The 22468-nt window shown below is 39.8% G+C and overlaps 1 protein-coding gene across 2 annotated transcripts in view; it reads left to right on the plus strand.

The window, feature by feature from the left end:
• LOC128657795 (follicle-stimulating hormone receptor) overlaps positions 1–22468 on the plus strand; it is a 626230-nt gene that overhangs the window by 547496 nt on the left and 56266 nt on the right. For both annotated transcript variants that reach the window (XM_053712211.1, XM_053712212.1), the window contains one exon: positions 11368–11553. In XM_053712211.1, the coding sequence (XP_053568186.1) occupies positions 11368–11553 (186 nt within the window). The remainder of the gene's footprint in view (positions 1–11367; positions 11554–22468) is intronic.

Below are 22468 nucleotides of genomic sequence, written 5' to 3' on the forward strand. Positions count from 1 at the left end.
GGTCGGCAGATTAGGGGTTAAAAAAAATTATTCGAGTGTCGGCGATGTGGGGGGACCTCGGTTTAGGGGTGCATAGGTAGTTTATGGGTGTTAGTGTACTTTAAAGCACAGTAGTTAAGAGCTTTATAAACCGGCGTTAGCCCAGAAAGCTCTTAACTACTGACTTTTTTCCTGCGGCTGGAGTTTTGTCGTTAGATGTCTAACGCTCACTTCAGAAACGACTCTAAATACCGGAGTTAGAAAAATCCCATTGAAAAGATAGGATACGCAATTGACGTAAGGGGATCTGCGGTATGGAAAAGTCGCGGCTGAAAAGTGAGTGTTAGACCCTATTTTGAGTGACTCCAAATACCGGCGGTAGCCTAAAACCAGCGTTAGGAGCCTCTAACGCTGGTTTTCACGGCTAACGCCAAACTCTAAATCTAGGCCATAGTTTCTGCAACTCTTGTAAAAAAAAGACCCCAAATCCCAAACTGTTCCAGGGTCATGAACAGGTGATCCCAGAGTATTTTGTCAAATGTTTTCTGAGCATCTACCAATTTAGCACAAGCCTCAGGAACCTCTGTCCCCAACCCTCTTTTCTTGAAGGGATAGGAAAGTCAAAATTAAACTTGCTTGATTCAGATAGAGCATGCAATTTTAAGACACTTCTAAATTCTATTTCCAAATGTAATTTGTTCTCTTATTATCCCTTGTTGAAAAAGAATATGCACATATCCTACACTAGTGGGGTCTAGCTGCTGATTGGTACCTGCACACATTTGTCTCTTGTGATTGGCTAACTGAATGTGTTCAGCTAGCTGAGAGTAGTGCACTGCTGTTCCTTAAGCAAAGGCTAATAAGAGAATGAAGCAAATTTGATAATTGAAGTAAAATGGAAAGTTGTTTAAAATTGTATATTCTATCCAAATCATGAAAGACAATTGTGGGGTTTTCTATCCCTTTAACTTCCAATAAAGAGTCAAAATAAATATTAGTTTGCAAATTTTATGAACCAAGGACCTCCTTTTCACAAATCCAGTTTGGAAATTATCGGCTAGATTATGAGTTTGGCATTAGAGGCTGTGCGGTGCTAATGAGCACTTTATGCTCACCGCTCACTTACAGACAGCGCTGGTATTACGGGTTTTTAAAACCTATACAAGAAGTGAGTGCCGAGCAAAATTTTGCTCCTTACCGCACTCCAGTACCAGCGATGCTTACGTTAACGGTGAGCTGGTGTAACGTGCTCGTGCACGATTTCCCCATAGGAATCAACGGGGAGAGCCAGCTGAAAAAAGTCTAACACCTGCCAAAAAGCAGCGTAAAGCTCCTTAATGCAGCCCCTTTGATTCCTATGGGGAAATACATTTTATGTCTACACCTAACACCCTAACATGAACCCTGAGTCTAAACACCCCTAATCTTACACTTCTTAACCCCTAATCTGCCGCCCCCGACATCGCCGCAACCTACATTATATTATTAACCCCTAATATGCCGCTCCGGACACCGCTGCCACCTACATTATACTTATGAACCCCTAATCTGCTGCCCCCAACATCACGACACCTAAATGATATTTATTAACCACTAATCTGCCGCCCCCTATGTTGCCGCTACCTACATTTATTAACCCCTAATCTGCTGCCCCCAATGTCGCCGCCACTATATTAAAGTTATTAACCCTTAAACCTAAGTCTAACCCTAAACCTAACACCCCCTAACTTAAATATAATTAAAAGAAATCTAAATAAAATTACTCTTTCTCCATGGCCCCAATTCTGTTTAATTTAAGGAGTTTCTATCCTCCCCTTTTGTAACCCTTTGTTCCACATCCATTTGTCTTCTGGAAATTGTTCTATTTTCAGCAGAAAAGAATGCCAAGAGCTGAGCAACTATTGGATCTACTTCTTTCAGAACAGCATGTGCATTTGCAGTGGAAACAGAAGATTCTGAAATTCCACCTGATGTTTGAGTCTTTCATCTGCCTGTTTCTGCTTTCCTGACAATGTGTCTGTTGCTTTCTTAAAGGTATTATAGTATCTTCTTCAAACAACACTTGTCCCTCCTTACCAGATTATTATAGGATGATAAAAGCTTGAATGGAAATAAATATCTGAGGCACCTTCCTTAGGCCTAGATTTAGAGTTCGGCGGTAAAAGGGCTGTTAACGCTCCGCGGGTTTTTTTCTGGCCGCACCATAAATTTAACTCTGGTATCGAGAGTTCAAACAAATGCTGCGTTAGGCTCCAAAAAAGGAGCGTAGAGCATTTTTACCGCAAATGCAACTCTCGATACCAGAGTTGCTTACGGACGCGGCCGGCATCAAAAACGTGCTCGTGCACGATTCTCCCATAGGAAACAATGGGGCTGTTTGAGCTGAAAAAAAACCTAACACCTGCAAAAAAGCAGCGTTCAGCTCCTAACGCAGCCCCATTGTTTCCTATGGGGAAACACTTCCTACGTCTGCACCTAACACCCTAACATGTACCCCGAGTCTAAACACCCCTAACCTTACACTTATTAACTCCTAATCTGCCGCCCCCGCTATCGCTGACCCCTGCATTACACTTTTAACCCCTAATCTGCCGCTCCGTAAACCGCCGCCACCTACGTTATCCCTATGTACCCCTAATCTGCTGCCCTAACATCGCCGACCCCTATGTTATATTTATTAACCCCTAATCTGCCCCCCACAACGTCGCCGACACCTGCCTACACTTATTAACCCCTAATCTGCCGAGCGGACCTGAGCGCTACTATAATAAAGTTATTAACCCCTAATCCGCCTCACTAACCCTATCATAAATAGTATTAACCCCTAATCTGCCCTCCCTAACATCGCCGACACCTACCTTCAATTATTAACCCCTAATCTGCCGACCGGAGCTCACCGCTATTCTAATAAATGTATTAACCCCTAAAGCTAAGTCTAACCCTAACACTAACACCCCCCTAAGTTAAATATAATTTTTATCTAACGAAATAAATTAACTCTTATTAAATAAATGATTCCTATTTAAAGCTAAATACTTACCTGTAAAATAAATCCTAATATAGCTACAATATAAATTATAATTATATTATAGCTATTTTAGGATTAATATTTATTTTAAAGGCAACTTTGTAATTATTTTAACCAGGTACAATAGCTATTAAATAGTTAAGAACTATTTAATAGTTACCTAGTTAAAATAATAACAAATTTACCTGTAAAATAAATCCTAACCTAAGATATAATTAAACCTAACACTACCCTATCAATAAAATAATTAAATAAACTACCTACAATTACCTACAATTAACCTAACACTACACTATCAATAAATTAATTAAACACAATTGCTACAAATAAATAAAATTAAATAAACTATCTAAAGTACAAAAAATAAAAAAGAACTAAGTTACAGAAAATAATAAAATATTTACAAAGATAAGAAAAATATTACAACAATTTTAAACTAATTACACCTACTCTAAGCCCCCTAATAAAATAACAAAGCCCCCCAAAATAAAAAATTCCCTACCCTATTCTAAAATACAAATATTACAAGCTCTTTTACCTTACCAGCCCTGAACAGGGCCCTTTGCGGGGCATGCCCCAAGAATTTCAGCTCTTTTGCCTGTAAAAAAAAACATACAATACCCCCCCCCAACATTACAACCCACCACCCACATACCCCTAATCTAACCCAAACCCCCCTTAAATAAACCTAACACTACCCCCCTGATGATCTTCCTACCTTGTCTTCACCATGCCAGGTTCACCGATCCGTCCTGGCTCCAAGATCTTCATCCAACCCAAGCGGGGGCTAGACATCCACTGAAGAAGTCCAGAAGAGGGTCCAAAGTCTTCCTCCTATCCGGCAAGAAGAGGACATCCGGACCGGCAAACATCTTCTCCAAGCGGCATCTTCTATCTTCTTCCATCCGATGACGACCGGCTCCATCTTGAAGACCTCCAGCGCGGATCCATCCTCTTCTTCCGACGACTAGACGACGAATGACGGTTCCTTTAAGGGACGTCATCCAAGATGGCGTCCCTCGAATTCCGATTGGCTGATAGGATTCTATCAGCCAATCGGAATTAAGGTAGGAATTTTCTGATTGGCTGATGGAATCAGCCAATCAGAATCAAGTTCAATCCGATTGGCTGATCCAATCAGCCAATCAGATTGAGCTCGCATTCTATTGGCTGATCGGAACAGCCAATAGAATGCGAGCTCAATCTGATTGGCTGATTGGATCAGCCAATCGGATTGAACTTGATTCTGATTGGCTGATTCCATCAGCCAATCAGAAAATTCCTACCTTAATTCCGATTGGCTGATAGAATCCTATCAGCCAATCGGAATTCGAGGGACGCCATCTTGGATGACGTCCCTTAAAGGAACCGTCATTCGTCGTCTAGTCGTCGGAAGAAGAGGATGGATCCGCGCTGGAGGTCTTCAAGATGGAGCCGGTCGTCATCGGATGGAAGAAGATAGAAGATGCCGCTTGGAGAAGATGTTTGCCGGTCCGGATGTCCTCTTCTTGCCGGATAGGAGGAAGACTTTGGACCCTCTTCTGGACTTCTTCAGTGGATGTCTAGCCCCCGCTTGGGTTGGATGAAGATCTTGGAGCCAGGACGGATCGGTGAACCTGGCATGGTGAAGACAAGGTAGGAAGATCATCAGGGGGGTAGTGTTAGGTTTATTTAAGGGGGGTTTGGGTTAGATTAGGGGTATGTGGGTGGTGGGTTGTAATGTTGGGGGGGGGTATTGTATGTTTTTTTTTACAGGCAAAAGAGCTGAAATTCTTGGGGCATGCCCCGCAAAGGGCCCTGTTCAGGGCTGGTAAGGTAAAAGAGCTTGTAATATTTGTATTTTAGAATAGGGTAGGGAATTTTTTATTTTGGGGGGCTTTGTTATTTTATTAGGGGGCTTAGAGTAGGTGTAATTAGTTTAAAATTGTTGTAATATTTTTCTTATCTTTGTAAATATTTTATTATTTTCTGTAACTTAGTTCTTTTTTATTTTTTGTACTTTAGATAGTTTATTTAATTTTATTTATTTGTAGCAATTGTGTTTAATTAATTTATTGATAGTGTAGTGTTAGGTTAATTGTAGGTAATTGTAGGTAGTTTATTTAATTATTTTATTGATAGGGTAGTGTTAGGTTTAATTATATCTTAGGTTAGGATTTATTTTACAGGTAAATTTGTTATTATTTTAACTAGGTAACTATTAAATAGTTCTTAACTATTTAATAGCTATTGTACCTGGTTAAAATAATTACAAAGTTGCCTGTAAAATAAATATTAATCCTAAAATAGCTATAATATAATTATAAATTATATTGTAGCTATATTAGGATTTATTTTACAGGTAAGTATTTAGCTTTAAATAGGAATTATTTATTTAATAAGAGTTAATTTATTTCGTTAGATAAAAATTATATTTAACTTAGGGGGGTGTTAGTGTTAGGGTTAGACTTAGCTTTAGGGGTTAATACATTTATTAGAATAGCGGTGAGCTCCGGTCGGCAGATTAGGGGTTAATAATTGAAGGTAGGTGTCGGCGATGTTAGGGAGGGCAGATTAGGGGTTAATACTATTTATGATAGGGTTAGTGAGGCGGATTAGGGGTTAATAACTTTATTATAGTAGCGCTCAGGTCCGCTCGGCAGATTAGGGGTTAATAAGTGTAGGTAGGTGTCGGCGACGTTGTGGGGGGCAGATTAGGGGTTAATAAATATAACATAGGGGTCGGCGATGTTAGGGGTAGCAGATTAGGGGTACATAGGGATAACGTAGGTGGCGGCGATTTGCGGTCGGAAGATTAGGGGTTAATTATTTTAAGTAGCTTGCGGCGACGTTGTGGGGGGCAAGTTAGGGGTTAATAGATATAATACAGGGGTCGGCGGTGTTAGGGGCAGCAGATTAGGGGTACATAAGTATAACGTAGGTGGCGGTCGGCAGATTAGGGGTTAAAATTTTTAATCGAGTGGCGGCGATGTGGGGGGACCTCGGTTTAGGGGTACATAGGTAGTTTATGGGTGTTAGTGTACTTTAGGGTACAGTAGTTAAGAGCTTTATAAACCGGCGTTAGCCAGAAAGCTCTTAACTCCTGCTATTTTCAGGCGGCTGGAATCTTGTCGTTAGAGCTCTAACGCTCACTGCAGAAACGACTCTAAATACCGGCGTTAGGAAGATCCCATTGAAAAGATAGGCTACGCAAATGGCGTAGGGGGATCTGCGGTATGGAAAAGTCGCGGCTGTAAAGTGAGCGTTAGACCCTTTAATCACTGACTCCAAATACCAGCGGGCGCCCAAAACCAGCGTTAGGAGCCTCTAACGCTGGTTTTGACGGCTACCGCCGAACTCTAAATCTAGGCCTTAGTGTTTCTTTTTTTGTGTAACATAGGCCTAGATTTAGAGTTCGGCGGTAAAAGGGCTGTTAACGCTCCGCGGGTTTTTTTCTGGCCGCACCATAAATTTAACTCTGGTATCGAGAGTTCAAACAAATGCTGCGTTAGGCTCCAAAAAAGGAGCGTAGAGCATTTTTACCGCAAATGCAACTCTCGATACCAGAGTTGCTTACGGACGCGGCCGGCATCAAAAACGTGCTCGTGCACGATTCTCCCATAGGAAACAATGGGGCTGTTTGAGCTGAAAAAAAACCTAACACCTGCAAAAAAGCAGCGTTCAGCTCCTAACGCAGCCCCATTGTTTCCTATGGGGAAACACTTCCTACGTCTGCACCTAACACCCTAACATGTACCCCGAGTCTAAACACCCCTAACCTTACACTTATTAACTCCTAATCTGCCGCCCCCGCTATCGCTGACCCCTGCATTACACTTTTAACCCCTAATCTGCCGCTCCGTAAACCGCCGCCACCTACGTTATCCCTATGTACCCCTAATCTGCTGCCCTAACATCGCCGACCCCTATGTTATATTTATTAACCCCTAATCTGCCCCCCACAACGTCGCCGACACCTGCCTACACTTATTAACCCCTAATCTGCCGAGCGGACCTGAGCGCTACTATAATAAAGTTATTAACCCCTAATCCGCCTCACTAACCCTATCATAAATAGTATTAACCCCTAATCTGCCCTCCCTAACATCGCCGACACCTACCTTCAATTATTAACCCCTAATCTGCCGACCGGAGCTCACCGCTATTCTAATAAATGTATTAACCCCTAAAGCTAAGTCTAACCCTAACACTAACACCCCCCTAAGTTAAATATAATTTTTATCTAACGAAATAAATTAACTCTTATTAAATAAATGATTCCTATTTAAAGCTAAATACTTACCTGTAAAATAAATCCTAATATAGCTACAATATAAATTATAATTATATTATAGCTATTTTAGGATTAATATTTATTTTACAGGCAACTTTGTAATTATTTTAACCAGGTACAATAGCTATTAAATAGTTAAGAACTATTTAATAGTTACCTAGTTAAAATAATAACAAATTTACCTGTAAAATAAATCCTAACCTAAGATATAATTAAACCTAACACTACCCTATCAATAAAATAATTAAATAAACTACCTACAATTACCTACAATTAACCTAACACTACACTATCAATAAATTAATTAAACACAATTGCTACAAATAAATAAAATTAAATAAACTATCTAAAGTACAAAAAATAAAAAAGAACTAAGTTACAGAAAATAATAAAATATTTACAAAGATAAGAAAAATATTACAACAATTTTAAACTAATTACACCTACTCTAAGCCCCCTAATAAAATAACAAAGCCCCCCAAAATAAAAAATTCACTACCCTATTCTAAAATACAAATATTACAAGCTCTTTTACCTTACCAGCCCTGAACAGGGCCCTTTGCGGGGCATGCCCCAAGAATTTCAGCTCTTTTGCCTGTAAAAAAAAACATACAATACCCCCCCCCCCAACATTACAACCCACCACCCACATACCCCTAATCTAACCCAAACCCCCCTTAAATAAACCTAACACTACCCCCCTGATGATCTTCCTACCTTGTCTTCACCATGCCAGGTTCACCGATCCGTCCTGGCTCCAAGATCTTCATCCAACCCAAGCGGGGGCTAGACATCCACTGAAGAAGTCCAGAAGAGGGTCCAAAGTCTTCCTCCTATCCGGCAAGAAGAGGACATCCGGACCGGCAAACATCTTCTCCAAGCGGCATCTTCTATCTTCTTCCATCCGATGACGACCGGCTCCATCTTGAAGACCTCCAGCGCGGATCCATCCTCTTCTTCCGACGACTAGACGACGAATGACGGTTCCTTTAAGGGACGTCATCCAAGATGGCGTCCCTCGAATTCCGATTGGCTGATAGGATTCTATCAGCCAATCGGAATTAAGGTAGGAATTTTCTGATTGGCTGATGGAATCAGCCAATCAGAATCAAGTTCAATCCGATTGGCTGATCCAATCAGCCAATCAGATTGAGCTCGCATTCTATTGGCTGATCGGAACAGCCAATAGAATGCGAGCTCAATCTGATTGGCTGATTGGATCAGCCAATCGGATTGAACTTGATTCTGATTGGCTGATTCCATCAGCCAATCAGAAAATTCCTACCTTAATTCCGATTGGCTGATAGAATCCTATCAGCCAATCGGAATTCGAGGGACGCCATCTTGGATGACGTCCCTTAAAGGAACCGTCATTCGTCGTCTAGTCGTCGGAAGAAGAGGATGGATCCGCGCTGGAGGTCTTCAAGATGGAGCCGGTCGTCATCGGATGGAAGAAGATAGAAGATGCCGCTTGGAGAAGATGTTTGCCGGTCCGGATGTCCTCTTCTTGCCGGATAGGAGGAAGACTTTGGACCCTCTTCTGGACTTCTTCAGTGGATGTCTAGCCCCCGCTTGGGTTGGATGAAGATCTTGGAGCCAGGACGGATCGGTGAACCTGGCATGGTGAAGACAAGGTAGGAAGATCATCAGGGGGGTAGTGTTAGGTTTATTTAAGGGGGGTTTGGGTTAGATTAGGGGTATGTGGGTGGTGGGTTGTAATGTTGGGGGGGGTATTGTATGTTTTTTTTTACAGGCAAAAGAGCTGAAATTCTTGGGGCATGCCCCGCAAAGGGCCCTGTTCAGGGCTGGTAAGGTAAAAGAGCTTGTAATATTTGTATTTTAGAATAGGGTAGGGAATTTTTTATTTTGGGGGGCTTTGTTATTTTATTAGGGGGCTTAGAGTAGGTGTAATTAGTTTAAAATTGTTGTAATATTTTTCTTATCTTTGTAAATATTTTATTATTTTCTGTAACTTAGTTCTTTTTTATTTTTTGTACTTTAGATAGTTTATTTAATTTTATTTATTTGTAGCAATTGTGTTTAATTAATTTATTGATAGTGTAGTGTTAGGTTAATTGTAGGTAATTGTAGGTAGTTTATTTAATTATTTTATTGATAGGGTAGTGTTAGGTTTAATTATATCTTAGGTTAGGATTTATTTTACAGGTAAATTTGTTATTATTTTAACTAGGTAACTATTAAATAGTTCTTAACTATTTAATAGCTATTGTACCTGGTTAAAATAATTACAAAGTTGCCTGTAAAATAAATATTAATCCTAAAATAGCTATAATATAATTATAAATTATATTGTAGCTATATTAGGATTTATTTTACAGGTAAGTATTTAGCTTTAAATAGGAATTATTTATTTAATAAGAGTTAATTTATTTCGTTAGATAAAAATTATATTTAACTTAGGGGGGTGTTAGTGTTAGGGTTAGACTTAGCTTTAGGGGTTAATACATTTATTAGAATAGCGGTGAGCTCCGGTCGGCAGATTAGGGGTTAATAATTGAAGGTAGGTGTCGGCGATGTTAGGGAGGGCAGATTAGGGGTTAATACTATTTATGATAGGGTTTGTGAGGCGGATTAGGGGTTAATAACTTTATTATAGTAGCGCTCAGGTCCGCTCGGCAGATTAGGGGTTAATAAGTGTAGGTAGGTGTCGGCGACGTTGTGGGGGGCAGATTAGGGGTTAATAAATATAACATAGGGGTCGGCGATGTTAGGGGTAGCAGATTAGGGGTACATAGGGATAACGTAGGTGGCGGCGATTTGCGGTCGGAAGATTAGGGGTTAATTATTTTAAGTAGCTTGCGGCGACGTTGTGGGGGGCAAGTTAGGGGTTAATAGATATAATACAGGGGTCGGCGGTGTTAGGGGCAGCAGATTAGGGGTACATAAGTATAACGTAGGTGGCGGTCGGCAGATTAGGGGTTAAAATTTTTAATCGAGTGGCGGCGATGTGGGGGGACCTCGGTTTAGGGGTACATAGGTAGTTTATGGGTGTTAGTGTACTTTAGGGTACAGTAGTTAAGAGCTTTATAAACCGGCGTTAGCCAGAAAGCTCTTAACTCCTGCTATTTTCAGGCGGCTGGAATCTTGTCGTTAGAGCTCTAACGCTCACTGCAGAAACGACTCTAAATACCGGCGTTAGGAAGATCCCATTGAAAAGATAGGCTACGCAAATGGCGTAGGGGGATCTGCGGTATGGAAAAGTCGCGGCTGTAAAGTGAGCGTTAGACCCTTTAATCACTGACTCCAAATACCAGCGGGCGCCCAAAACCAGCGTTAGGAGCCTCTAACGCTGGTTTTGACGGCTACCGCCGAACTCTAAATCTAGGCCTTAGAATGCTTAAGCCATAGATTAATGTTTACTAAGGGTTCTCAGCTTTTATTGTTCCTGATTAATTTTCATGAGGACCTGGTATTAAGGGAGGGCAATTTAGGCTTGCATGTTGCCCTGTATGTAGTTAGATAGATAAATAATCCCTACTCCAGATCAAGAACTGGGCAATAAGAAGGCTCCAGGTGTAATTGTGCTTTCCGGATTTGCAATTGTTTATGCAGCACTAATACTTTTGTGTGGCTTGGTCTAACGGCCACACAGTCTTTTGACTCTCCATGTTGTTTTCTAACTCCCGGCAACCACTGAAATGTTGCTCCTTGCAATCGGGTCCGGACGGGTTTGGTTGCTCCCACCAAGGATCCACAAATTTGCTGGGCTTGCTATCCAGGTCCTTAGTTGTTCTATTTGTATGGAGCTCCTTTATGCAGCTGCCATGTCAGTAGCACCCACCACTGGAAGTAATCATTCTCTATCTATTAGATTTGTTGCTGTGTTAGAAGACCACTGGACTGAATTAGTAGCAAAATATTTTGCTGGAATAATATGTAGTATTACATTACAAGGCACAGTACTTCTAAAGAAATGTGTTACTACAGTTTCAATACACGATAACATGATAATATTAATTAGGTATTCTTGTTTGGTGATAATACAGTGTTAACAGAAATGATTTTTTTAAACATTTAAAATGTTAATACTGTTAAGTTCTGAAACAAGTCTTCATTTTCTCCCCAGAGATATCTCCAAAACAAGAATCAGCTCGTTACCTAGCTATGGATTAGAAACTATAAAGAAACTTAAAGCAAGATCAGTTTATAATTTGAAAAAGCTTCCAACTTTGGAAAAGTTTGCAGAACTCATTGAAGCTAATTTAACATATCCAAGTCACTGCTGTGCTTTTGAAAACTGGAAAAGACGTATGTAAGTATTTCTCTGGTCTTCTTAATAAAAATATTACATTCATAGAAATTGCACACACACAACACACGTACACAAGTGTTTTAGGTTTTAAGTGATACACTAAAATACTACAGCCAACAATTCTAATAATGCACATTGAATTATTCTAAATTTGTTTTAAAATAACCTTTTTTTTAACAATAGTAAAGAATATCATAATGAATTAAAAATAATGCTCCCCTTTTTAATGCTGGATTACTCCCAGCAACATTGCTAAAACAATAGAAGTCAATAAAGCAAAGTCTTATCTACTTACATTGATTGTCAATCCTAGCATTTTTGAAACACTAGGATTGATCATTGGAACAAATTTGCCACACTGTTTTGCTGAGAGGTGACATTTTCACATCTTAGCCAATAGCCATGTGGAAAATCTGGCTCGGTGCCTGCTGGAACGCACAGCTATTTGCTAAGAGATGGAAATGTCACCTCTTTGTAAAACAGCATTCTGTCGTGGGCTGCTTCATGACTGAAAGTTCCCTTTATTTGTTTCAATGGTCAATCCTAGAATTTCATAAATGCTAGGATTGACAATCACTTTAATATACTCAAGTGTATTTAAATATCATAGACATCCATTTCTCTCTTTTTTTATAAGTATTACTAGTCCTAAAGCCCGTTCACACGGGCCATTTTTTGCAGGGTACAGTGGTCCCACCGCTTGGGCTCTCTCCCTGTCCCTCTCTTTTGCTCTCTCTCCCCCTCTCTTTTGAGATCTCTCTCCCCCCCCTCTCTTTTGAGCTCTCTCTCTCCCCCCTCTCTTTTGCACTCTCTCTCTCCCCCCTCTCTTTTGCGCTCTCTCTCTCCCCCCTATCTTTTGCGCTCTCTCTCTCTCTACCCTCTCTTTTGCGCTCTCTCTCCCCCCTCTCTTTTGCGCTCTCTCTCTCCCCCTCTCTTTTGCGCTCTCTCTCTCTCCCTCCTCTCTTTTGCGCTCTCTCTCTTCCCCCTCTCTTTTGCGCTCTCTCTCTCCCCCCTCTCTTTTGCGCTCTCTCTCTCCCCCCTCTCTTTTGCGCTCTCTTTCTCCCCCCTCTCTTTTGTGCTCTCTCTCTCCCCCCTCTCTTTTGCGCTCTCTCTTTCCCCCTCTCTTTTGCGCTCTCTCTCTCCCCCCTCTCTTTTGCGCTACCTCTCTCCCCCCCCTCTTTTGCGCTCTCCCCCCCTCTTTTGCGCTCTCTCCCCCCCCTATTTTGCGCTCTCTCCCCTTCTCTTTTGCACTGTCTCCCCCTCTCTTTTGCGCTCTCTCTCCCCCTCTCTTTTGTGCTCTCTCTCACCCCTCTCTTTTGCGCTCTCTCACCCCTCTCTTTTGCGCTCTCTCACCCCTCTCTTTTGCGCTCTCTCTCCCTCCTCTCTTTTGTGCTCTCTCTCTCTCTCCTCTGTCTCTCTCCCCCTCTCTCTCTCCCCTCTATCTCTCTCCCTCTCTCTCCCCTCTATCTCTCTCTCTCCCCTCTATCTCTCTCTCCCCTCTATCTCTCTCTCTCTCTCCCCCCTCTCTCTCTCCCCCTCTCTCTCTCCCTCCCTCCCTCTCTCTCTCTCCCTCCCCTCTCTCCCCCCTCTCTCTACTCTCTCTCCCCTCTCTCTCTCCCCTCTATCTCTCCCCCCTCTCTCTCTCCCCCCTCTCTCTCTCCCCCCCCCTCTCTCGCCCCCTCTATCTCCTCCCCCTCCCCTCTCTCTCTCCCTCCCCTCTCTCTCCCTCTCTCTCTCCCTCCCCTCTCTCTCTATCCCCTCTCTCTCTCCCTCCTCCTCCGCTCTCTCTCTCTCCCTCCCCCTCCCCTCTCTCTCTCCCTCCCCTCTCTCTCACTCCCCCTCCCCTCTCTCACTCCCCCTCCCCTCTCTCTCCCCCTCCCCTCTCTCTCTCTCCCTCCCCTCTCTCTCTCCCTCCCCTCTCTCTCTCCCCCTCCCCTCTCTCTCTCCCTCCCCTCTCTCTCTCTCCCTCTATCTCTCCCCCCTCTCTCTCTCCCCCCCCTCTCTCGCCCCCTCCCCTCTCTCTCTCCCTCCCCTCTCTCTCTCCCTCCCTCCCCTCTCTCTCTCTCTCCCTCCCCTCTCTCTCACTCCCCCTCCCCTCTCTCTCTCACTCCCCCCTCTCTCTCTCACTCCCCCTCCCCCCTCTCTCTCTCTCTCTCTCTCTCTCTCACTCCCCTCTCTCTCTCCCTCCCCTCTCTCTCTCTATCTCTCTCTCCTCCTCCCCCCCTCTCTCTCTCTCCTCCTCCCCCTCTCTCTCTCTCTCTCCCCCCCTCTCTCTCTCTCCTCCCCCCTCTCTCTTTCTCTTCCCCCCCTTTCTTTTGATCTCTCTGTCCTCTTTCTTTTGCTCTCCCTCCACTCTCTTTTGCTGTCTCTCCCCCTCTCTTTTGCTCCCTCTCTTGTGCTCTTTTTCTCTCCCCTCTTGATCCCTCTCTCCCCTCTTGATCTCTCTCTCACCTTTCTTATCTTTTCCCTACCCCCTCTCTCCCCTCTTTTGAGCTGTTTTGAGCTCTCAAACTGCACAGCCTTTCACGGCCCGTCTGGCCCCGCCCCTTCATGCTCGGACACGCCCCATCACGACCCTCGCGCTCGGTCACGCCCCCTTCATGCTCAGCCACGCCCCCGGCCACGCTCGGTCACGCACACTTCTGCTCGCACTGCAGAGCAGAGACTTAGGGACTCTCAAAGGCCAGGTGTGTTTGTCCTCTAAGTCATTGTTCATATACTTTTATTACTAGTTGTACTTTTTTCGATTACATCTATAGTTATTCTGAGCATATCAAATTATTTAAAGGGACAGTAAACACCATAATTTGTGTTGTTTAAAAAGGTAAATAATCCCTTTATTAACAATTCCCCAATTTTGCATAACCAACACAGTTATAATAATATACTTTTTACCTCTGTGATTACCTTGTATCTATGCATCTGCAAACTGCCCCCTTATTTCAGTTCTTTTGACAGACTTGCATTTTGAGCCAATCAGTGCTGACTCCTAGGAGCTTCACATGCCTGCAGCTCAAAGTTATCTATATGAAACACATGAACTAATGCCCTCTAGTGGTGAAAAACTTTCAAAATGCTTTCAGATTAGAGGCAGTATTCAAGGTCTAAGAAATTAGCACATGAACCTGCTAGATTTAGCTTTCAATTAAGAATACCAAGAGAACAAAGCAAAATTGGTAATAAAAGTAAATTGGAAAGTTGTTTAAAATTACATACCCTAATTAAATCATGAAAGATTTGTTTTACTTTACTGTTCCTTTAACAGCCACCTACCATGAAAAGAATGACATATAATTCTTGAAGTTCCAAAAATAATAGATAAACGTACACAATCTCAGCATGTGTTCCAAAATGTTCTTATCAATGAGGTAAACATACTAAATAATAACATTTTTTTCCTTCTACTTTGGCAGACTGTACAGTAATAGATTGCTAAAACCTATACGGCACTGATAAATGTAGGTCATACTTTAAAAAAAAAAAAAAAAAAAGTGTGAAATCTAAAACTGCACAATCGCTGGGAATAAGATTATAAATTATAACCCTCAAGTTATTCACCTACAAATGTGACATATTCTAATGAAATATACGTTTTGAAGGATGAGTCCCAGGAAAAGAAATGTAACATAAACTGGGTGAGAGATAGATTTCTCAAAATAATATGTTATTATCTCTTGGGATTTCTCAATTATTTTACTGCTAGTGAAAGCTGTCCACATTGTCAGTGTGTTCCTGCAGAATGTTAGGGATCAGAATGTTTATGATGTCCCCAAGTTAGACAAGGCAGTAATAATTTATCATGGCTTGCAGCTTTTTTTTTTTGTTATTTCTCAAAATGATTTTTTCTTGCTAAAATCCTTATGATTTAAACATTAAAACTAAAATTGAAATACTCCTAATAATAGTGAGATGTGCATAATAAAAAATAGAAAAATATTACATTTAATTGTATACATTTATAGAATAAAAATGATATAAAAGTTGTAGAGTATTTTAAATATAAATGCTCCAAGTAAACTTCATTGCATAACATAATAAAAATTGAAAAATGTGCATATTAAATCTAGGATATGGCATTTGTTATTTTAGGTAAAATAGAAAAAAAAAGTTAAAGCAACAAAAAAAAAAAATGTTGATTAATAAGTTTAAAGGGACAGGAACCCAACATTTTTCTTTCATGATTTAGGTAGAGCATTACATTTTAAACAACCTTCCAGTTTACTTCTATTATGAAATGTGCTTCATTCTCTTGGTATCATTTGTTGAAGGAGTAGCACTGTACTGGTTGCTAACTGAACACATGCGGTGAGTCAATGACAATCAGTATATATATGCAACCACCAATCAGCAGCTAGCACCCAGATACTTTGCTGCTCCTGAGCTTACCTAGATAAACCCTTCAACAAAGGGTAACAAGAGAAGGAAGCAAATTAAATAATAGAAGTAAATTGGAAAGTTGTTTAAAATTGTATGTTCTGTTTGGATCATGAATGTCTAATTATGACTTTACTGTCCCTTTAAATTAACAAAATTTCAGAAAGAATAGAAATATATGTATATCTTAAATATCTAAAAACAATAGTGATATTTCAAAGAATATCTGACTAGATTTACCAAGTTTAGATAAATAAGAATTTTTTTTTGTATTACTTTTATAAATACTCCCATGAGTTATCATTCTGACAATGAAAGCTAGGCACATCTAAGCATGCATGTCAAAGATAACTCATAGAAAGAGAAATTAATATCATTTTTTCTGAATATATATTAATAACATTTGGCTAGATTATGAGTTTTGCGTTATGAGGGGTGCGGTGCTAACTTGCACGTTATTGTCACCGCTCACTTCCCTACAGCGCTGGTATTACAGGTTTACAAAAACCTGGCTTTATCAGGCAAAAAGTGAGCATAGAGCAAAATTGAGCTCCATACCGCACTCCAATACCAGCGCTGCTGAAAGCTGGGGTGAGACATCAATGCGGAGAGCCGGCTGAAAAAAAGTCTAACACCTACAAAAAAGCAGCATAAAGCTCCGTAACGCAGCCCCATTGACTCCTATGGGGAAAAAAAATTATGTTTACACCTAACACCCTAACATGAACCCCGAGTCTAAACATCCCTAATCTTACATTCATTAACCCCTAATCTGCTGCCCCCGACATCGCCGACACCTACAATATAATTTTTAACCCCTATTCTGCCTCCCCCTACATCGCTGACACCTACATTATACTTATTAACCCCTAAACTGCTGCCCCCAACATCGCAGACATCTACATTATATTTATTAACCCCTAATCTCCCGCCCCCAATGTCCCGCAACCTACCTACATTTATTAACCCCTAATCTGCCTCCCCCAACGTCGCCACCACTATAATAAACATATTAACCCCTAAACCTCTGTACTCCCGCATCGCAAGCACTAGTTAAATATTATTAACCCCTAATCTGCCACCCCTAACATCGCCTCCACCTACCTACACCTACCTACATTTATTAACCCCTAATCTGCCACCCCCAATGTCGCCGCCACTGTACTAAATTTATTTACCACTAAATCTAAGTCTAACCCTAACCCTAACACCCACTAACTTAAATATAATTAAAATAAATCTAAATAAAACCTACTATCATTACCTAAATAATTCCTATTTAAAACTAAATACTTACCTATAAAATAAACCCTAAGATAGCTACAATATAACTAATAGTTACATTGTAGCTATCTTAGGGTTTATTTTTATTTCACAGGCAAGTTTGTATTTATTTTAACTAGGTAGAATAGTTACTAAATAGTTATTAACTATTTACTAACTACCTAGCTAAAATAAATACAAACTTACCTGTAAAATAAAACCTAACCTGTCTTACTCTAACAACTAAGCTTACACTACAATTAAATCAATTACCTAAATGAAAAACAATTACATAAATTACAAAAAAAATCACTATATTACACAAAATAAAAAACAAATTATCAGATATTTAAACTAATTACACCTAATCTAATAGCCCTATCAAAAAAAAAAAAAAAAAAAAAAAAAAAAAACCTAGCCTAAACTAAACTACCAATAGCCCTTAAAAGGGACTTTTGCGGGGCAGTGCCCCAAAGAAATCAGTTCTTTTACCTGTAAAAAAAAAAATACAAACACCACCCCCAACAGTAAAACCCACCACCCACACAACCAAACCCTCAAATAAAATCCTAACTAAAAAAACCTAAGCTCCCCATTGCCCTGAAAAGTGCATTTGGATAGGCATTGCCCTTAAAAGGGCATTTAGCTCTTTTTCAAGTGCCCAAACCCCTAATCTAAAAATAAAACCCACCCAATAAACCTTTAAAAAAGTCTAACACTAACCCCCGAAGATCCACTTAGAGTTTTTGAAGACCCGACATCCATCCTCAAGAAGCGGCAGAAGTCTTCATCCAAGCAGCTGAAGTCTTCATCCAAGCCCACAGAAGTCTTCATCCAGACGGCATCTTCTATCTTCATCCATCCGGGGCGGAGCGGCTCCATCTTCAAGACATCCGGTGCAGAGCATCCTCTTCAATTGAAGTCTTCTTGCAGAATGAAGGTTCCTTTAAGTGACGTCATCCAAGATTGTGTCCCTTGAATTCCAATTGGCTGATAGAATTCTATCAACCAATCGGAATTAAAGGTGAAAAAATCCTATTGCCTGATCCAATCAGCCAATAGGATTGAGCTTGCATTCTATTGGCTGTTCCAATCAAACAATAGAATGCAAGCTCAATCATATTGGCTATGCGGAGCTTAGTTTTTTTTAGTTAGGATTTTAATGTGGGGGGTTTGTTGTGTGGGTGGTGGGTTTTACTGTTGGGGGGTTGTTTGTATTTTCTTTATAGGTAAAAGAGCTGATTTCTTTGGGGCAATGCCCCACAAAAGGCCTTTTTTATTTTGTGTAATTTAGTGTTTTTTTTTGTAATTTAGGTAATTGTATTTAATTTAGGTAATTTATTTAATTGCAGTGTAAGATTAGGTGTTAGTGTAAGACAGGTTAGGTTTTATTTTACAGGTAAATTTGTATTTTTTTAGCTAGGTAGTAAGTAAATAGTTTATAACTATTTAGTAACTATTCTTCCTAGTTAGAATAAATACAAATTTGCCTGTAAAATAAAAATAAACCCTAAGCTAGCTACAATGTAACTATTAGTTATCTTGTAGCTAGCTTAGTGTTTATTTTACAGGTAAGTATTTAGTTTTAAATATAATTTATTTTGGTAATGATAGTAGATTTTATTTAGATTTATTTTAATTATATTTAAGTTAGGGGGTGTTAAGGTTAGACTTAGGTATAGGGGTTAATAGATGTAGTACAGTGGCGGCAACGTTGGGGGTGGCAGATTAGGGGTTAATAAATGTAGATAGGTGGGCGCAATGTTATGGGCGGCAGATTAAGGGTTAATAATATTTAACTAGTGTTTGTGATGCAGGAGTGTGGCGGATTAGGGGTTAATATGTTCATTATAGTGGCGGCGATATCCGGAGCGGCAGATTAGGGGTTAATAATTTTATTTTAGTGTTTGCGATGCTGGAGGGCCTCGGTTTAGGGGTTAATAGGTAGTTTATGGGTGTTAGTGTACTTTTTAACACTTTAGTTATGAGTTTTATGTTACAGCTTTGTAGCGCAAAACTCATAACTACTGACTTTCAGTTTACAGTATTGATCTCGGCTGTATAGGGTGTACCGCTCACTTTTTTGGCCTCACAGGCAGACTCGTAATACCGGCGTTATGGAAGTCCCATTAAAAAAGGGAAAATCTGCGGTTGTTCACCAAAAAACGGCCAAAAAAATTGTGCGTTGCCCCTAAACCTGCAAGACTCGTAAAACCAGCGGTAGTGAAAAAGCAGCGTTATGAGCTTTAACGCTGCTTTTTCACCCATACCGAAATACTCGCAATCTAGCCGTATGTTTACTAATACAATTGCAAATGTTTATATAGTTGTGGTGAACTGACTTATAGGACTAGATTCCAATCCTCTACAGTGTCATAGGCAAAATGTGATTTAGTGGATTAAAAAAATCCTGATCTTGTAACTCAGTATTACAATCCAAACAAATGTTTAATATAATATAAGTGATGGATTTGTCTCTTCCAAATCTGATGAATTTCTCTGTTGAACCTAGAAAAACATGGTCCCATAAGTATGATAAACATCAGTTATATACTGTAGGTATCAGTGTTGTCCCTATAAAGTAGAATATATTTCAAAAACCTTATAGGATCTCAAAAAGCTAGTATAAAGTAAGAAAATCTTCACTTCAAGGGCTCAATTTATCAAACAAAATGAGAATTCTCCTTGTAATTCTCCACAGCACTCCTTTAGAGAAGCGTATGTGCGCTCAACTTAATAAAAACGTTTTTATTTTTTCTTTGCGCTTCTCCATAGAAGAGCTGAGGAGAACTAAAGATACTTTTCTTTAGTTGGATTAGTAGCTGTGCCTTATTTATCACTGAAAATGATAGTAAGTTGTTTACACCCCTCTTCAACAAACTATCATGTAAGAAAATAGATCTACATTTTCATTGTTTTTGTGCTTCAATTTTAGTGCTTCTTTTATATCTTATTTTTATGTCCCAATAGATATAATTTTTGTGCTTCTGTTATGTATTATTTTTGCGCTCAATTATATATTTTTTATCACCCCAATACATATTATGTTTGCATTTCAACCCCCCTCAATCCAGAAAAAAAACAGGAAAGCAGCAGCACAATCCTTATACCATTTAATAAATGGTATAAAGATTATGCTGCGGCTTTCGTATGCATTTGTAATCCAAACAGGAGAGATTAATTTTACTCACATTTGTGAGAGCTACAATAGCTCTAAGATACAGGCTCAATATTAAACACACATGGCAAATTGGAATTCTTCACAAAAGCATTTACTACCAAATATAAAAGGAGACTTGTGACACTCAGGGTGGATACTTTGGCAGCCAACACATACAGGGTATCATATTTGTTGGTTCAAAGTTAGTTCACCAACTACTTTGTAGTAGAAACCCTCTGTGCTGCTTCTCGAATGCTGACTCTAACCCCTCCCAAGAGACGTTACACTCCTACGATCAAGTTGGAAACTCCTTAAGGTCAATGGAGATGATGGGTAGAACGATATGTGTAGATTCCGTCTACTAAATAAATAGTTAAAATGTATGTGTTAAGAGCATCATTAATAGTTCATGAAAGTTACAAACTATGTGCATTCAGCAGTTTTTCTAACTGACAAATGCGGAAGAAGACATCCACTTCTCGCATTCAATGCTTTTCATATTTGCACATTCACATTCAAGAAGAATCCCGGCTCCGAAAAGAGCCAAATGCCATGAGTGTCCACCTTTTTCCCCATTCGAATGTTAACAAAACTGCCAAAAGCATATGTCTACTATAATTTCAGAAAAGGACAGAAATTACACCTTTTTTTATAAATCAAAACACCAGACTAAGGGCGCGATCCGATATACGGCGTAGTTTGAGGCGCAAGCAAGAGAACCCGCGTCGCCCGCAGTTTCAGCTCGCATCTCGAGCTATCCAATATACGGCGCCGTCAGATGCTAACCAGCGATGTCCAGAAATCTGCGCAAGTACAAATTTCTGGCGTCGCCAGTGACTTACGCCATGTTAGAAACTGCCGGCGCCTACAAAACCTGACTAAAGTATGAAATCATCCGCACTGTCTAACACGCCTCCTAAACATAGCCCGACACGTCTAACCCTCTATCCACTATCCCCCCTCTCTATCCTAACAATAAAATATGTATTAACCCCTAAACCGCCGCTCCCAAACCCCGCCGCAACCTAATAAAGTTATCAACCCCTAAACCGCCGCTCCCGGACCCCCGCCAGCTATATTAAATCTATAACCCCCTAAAGTGAGCCCCTACCCCGCCGCCATCTATATTAAATTATTTAAACCCTAAAATACTAAACTATCCCTACCACTAAACCTAAGTCTAACCCTACAAATAGCCCTGAAAAGGGCTTTTTGCGTGGCATTGCCCCAAAGTAACAGCTCTTTTGCCAGCCCTTAAAAGGGCTTTTTGTGGGGCATGCCCCAAAGAATTCAGCTCTTTTACCAGCCCTTAAAAGGGATTTTGGCGGAGCTTTGTCACAAAGTAATCAGCTTTTTTGCCTACAATCTATATCCCCCAACACCGCGGCCACCTATAATAAATGTATTAACCCCTAATCTAATCCCCTTACACCGCCGCCAGCTATATTAACTATATTAACCCTAATTATATTAGGGTTAATATAGTTAATATTGTTATTATATTATATATATTAACTATATTAACCCTAATTATCGTTATTTTATTATATATATATTAAGTATAATAACCCTATCTAACTCTAACATCCCTAACTAAACTCTTATTAAGATAAATCTAATATTAATATTATTAATTAAAATATTCCTATTTAAATCTAAATACTTACCTATAAAATAAACCCTAAGATAGCTACAATATAATTAATAATTACATTGTAGCTATTTTAGGGTTTATATTTATTTTACAGGTAACTTGGCATTTATTTTAACTAGGTACAATAGCTATTAAATAGTTAATAACTATTGAATAGCTACATAGTTAAAATAATTACCAATTTACCTGTAAAATAAATCCTAACCTAAGTTACAAATATACTTACATTATCAATAAATTAAATAAACTACAAATATCTATCTAAAAATACAATTAAATAAACTAAACTAAAATACAAAAAAAACAAACACTAAATTACAAAAAATAAAAAAAGATTACAAGATTTTTAAGCTAATTACACCTATTCTAAGCCCCCTAATAAAATAATAAAGCCCCCCAAAATAAAAAAAATTCCCTACCCTATTCTAAATTAAAAAAAGTGCAAAGCTATTTTACCTTACCAG

Source organism: Bombina bombina, chromosome 4 (genome assembly GCF_027579735.1).
Source record: "Bombina bombina isolate aBomBom1 chromosome 4, aBomBom1.pri, whole genome shotgun sequence".
NCBI lineage: Eukaryota > Metazoa > Chordata > Amphibia > Anura > Bombinatoridae > Bombina > Bombina bombina.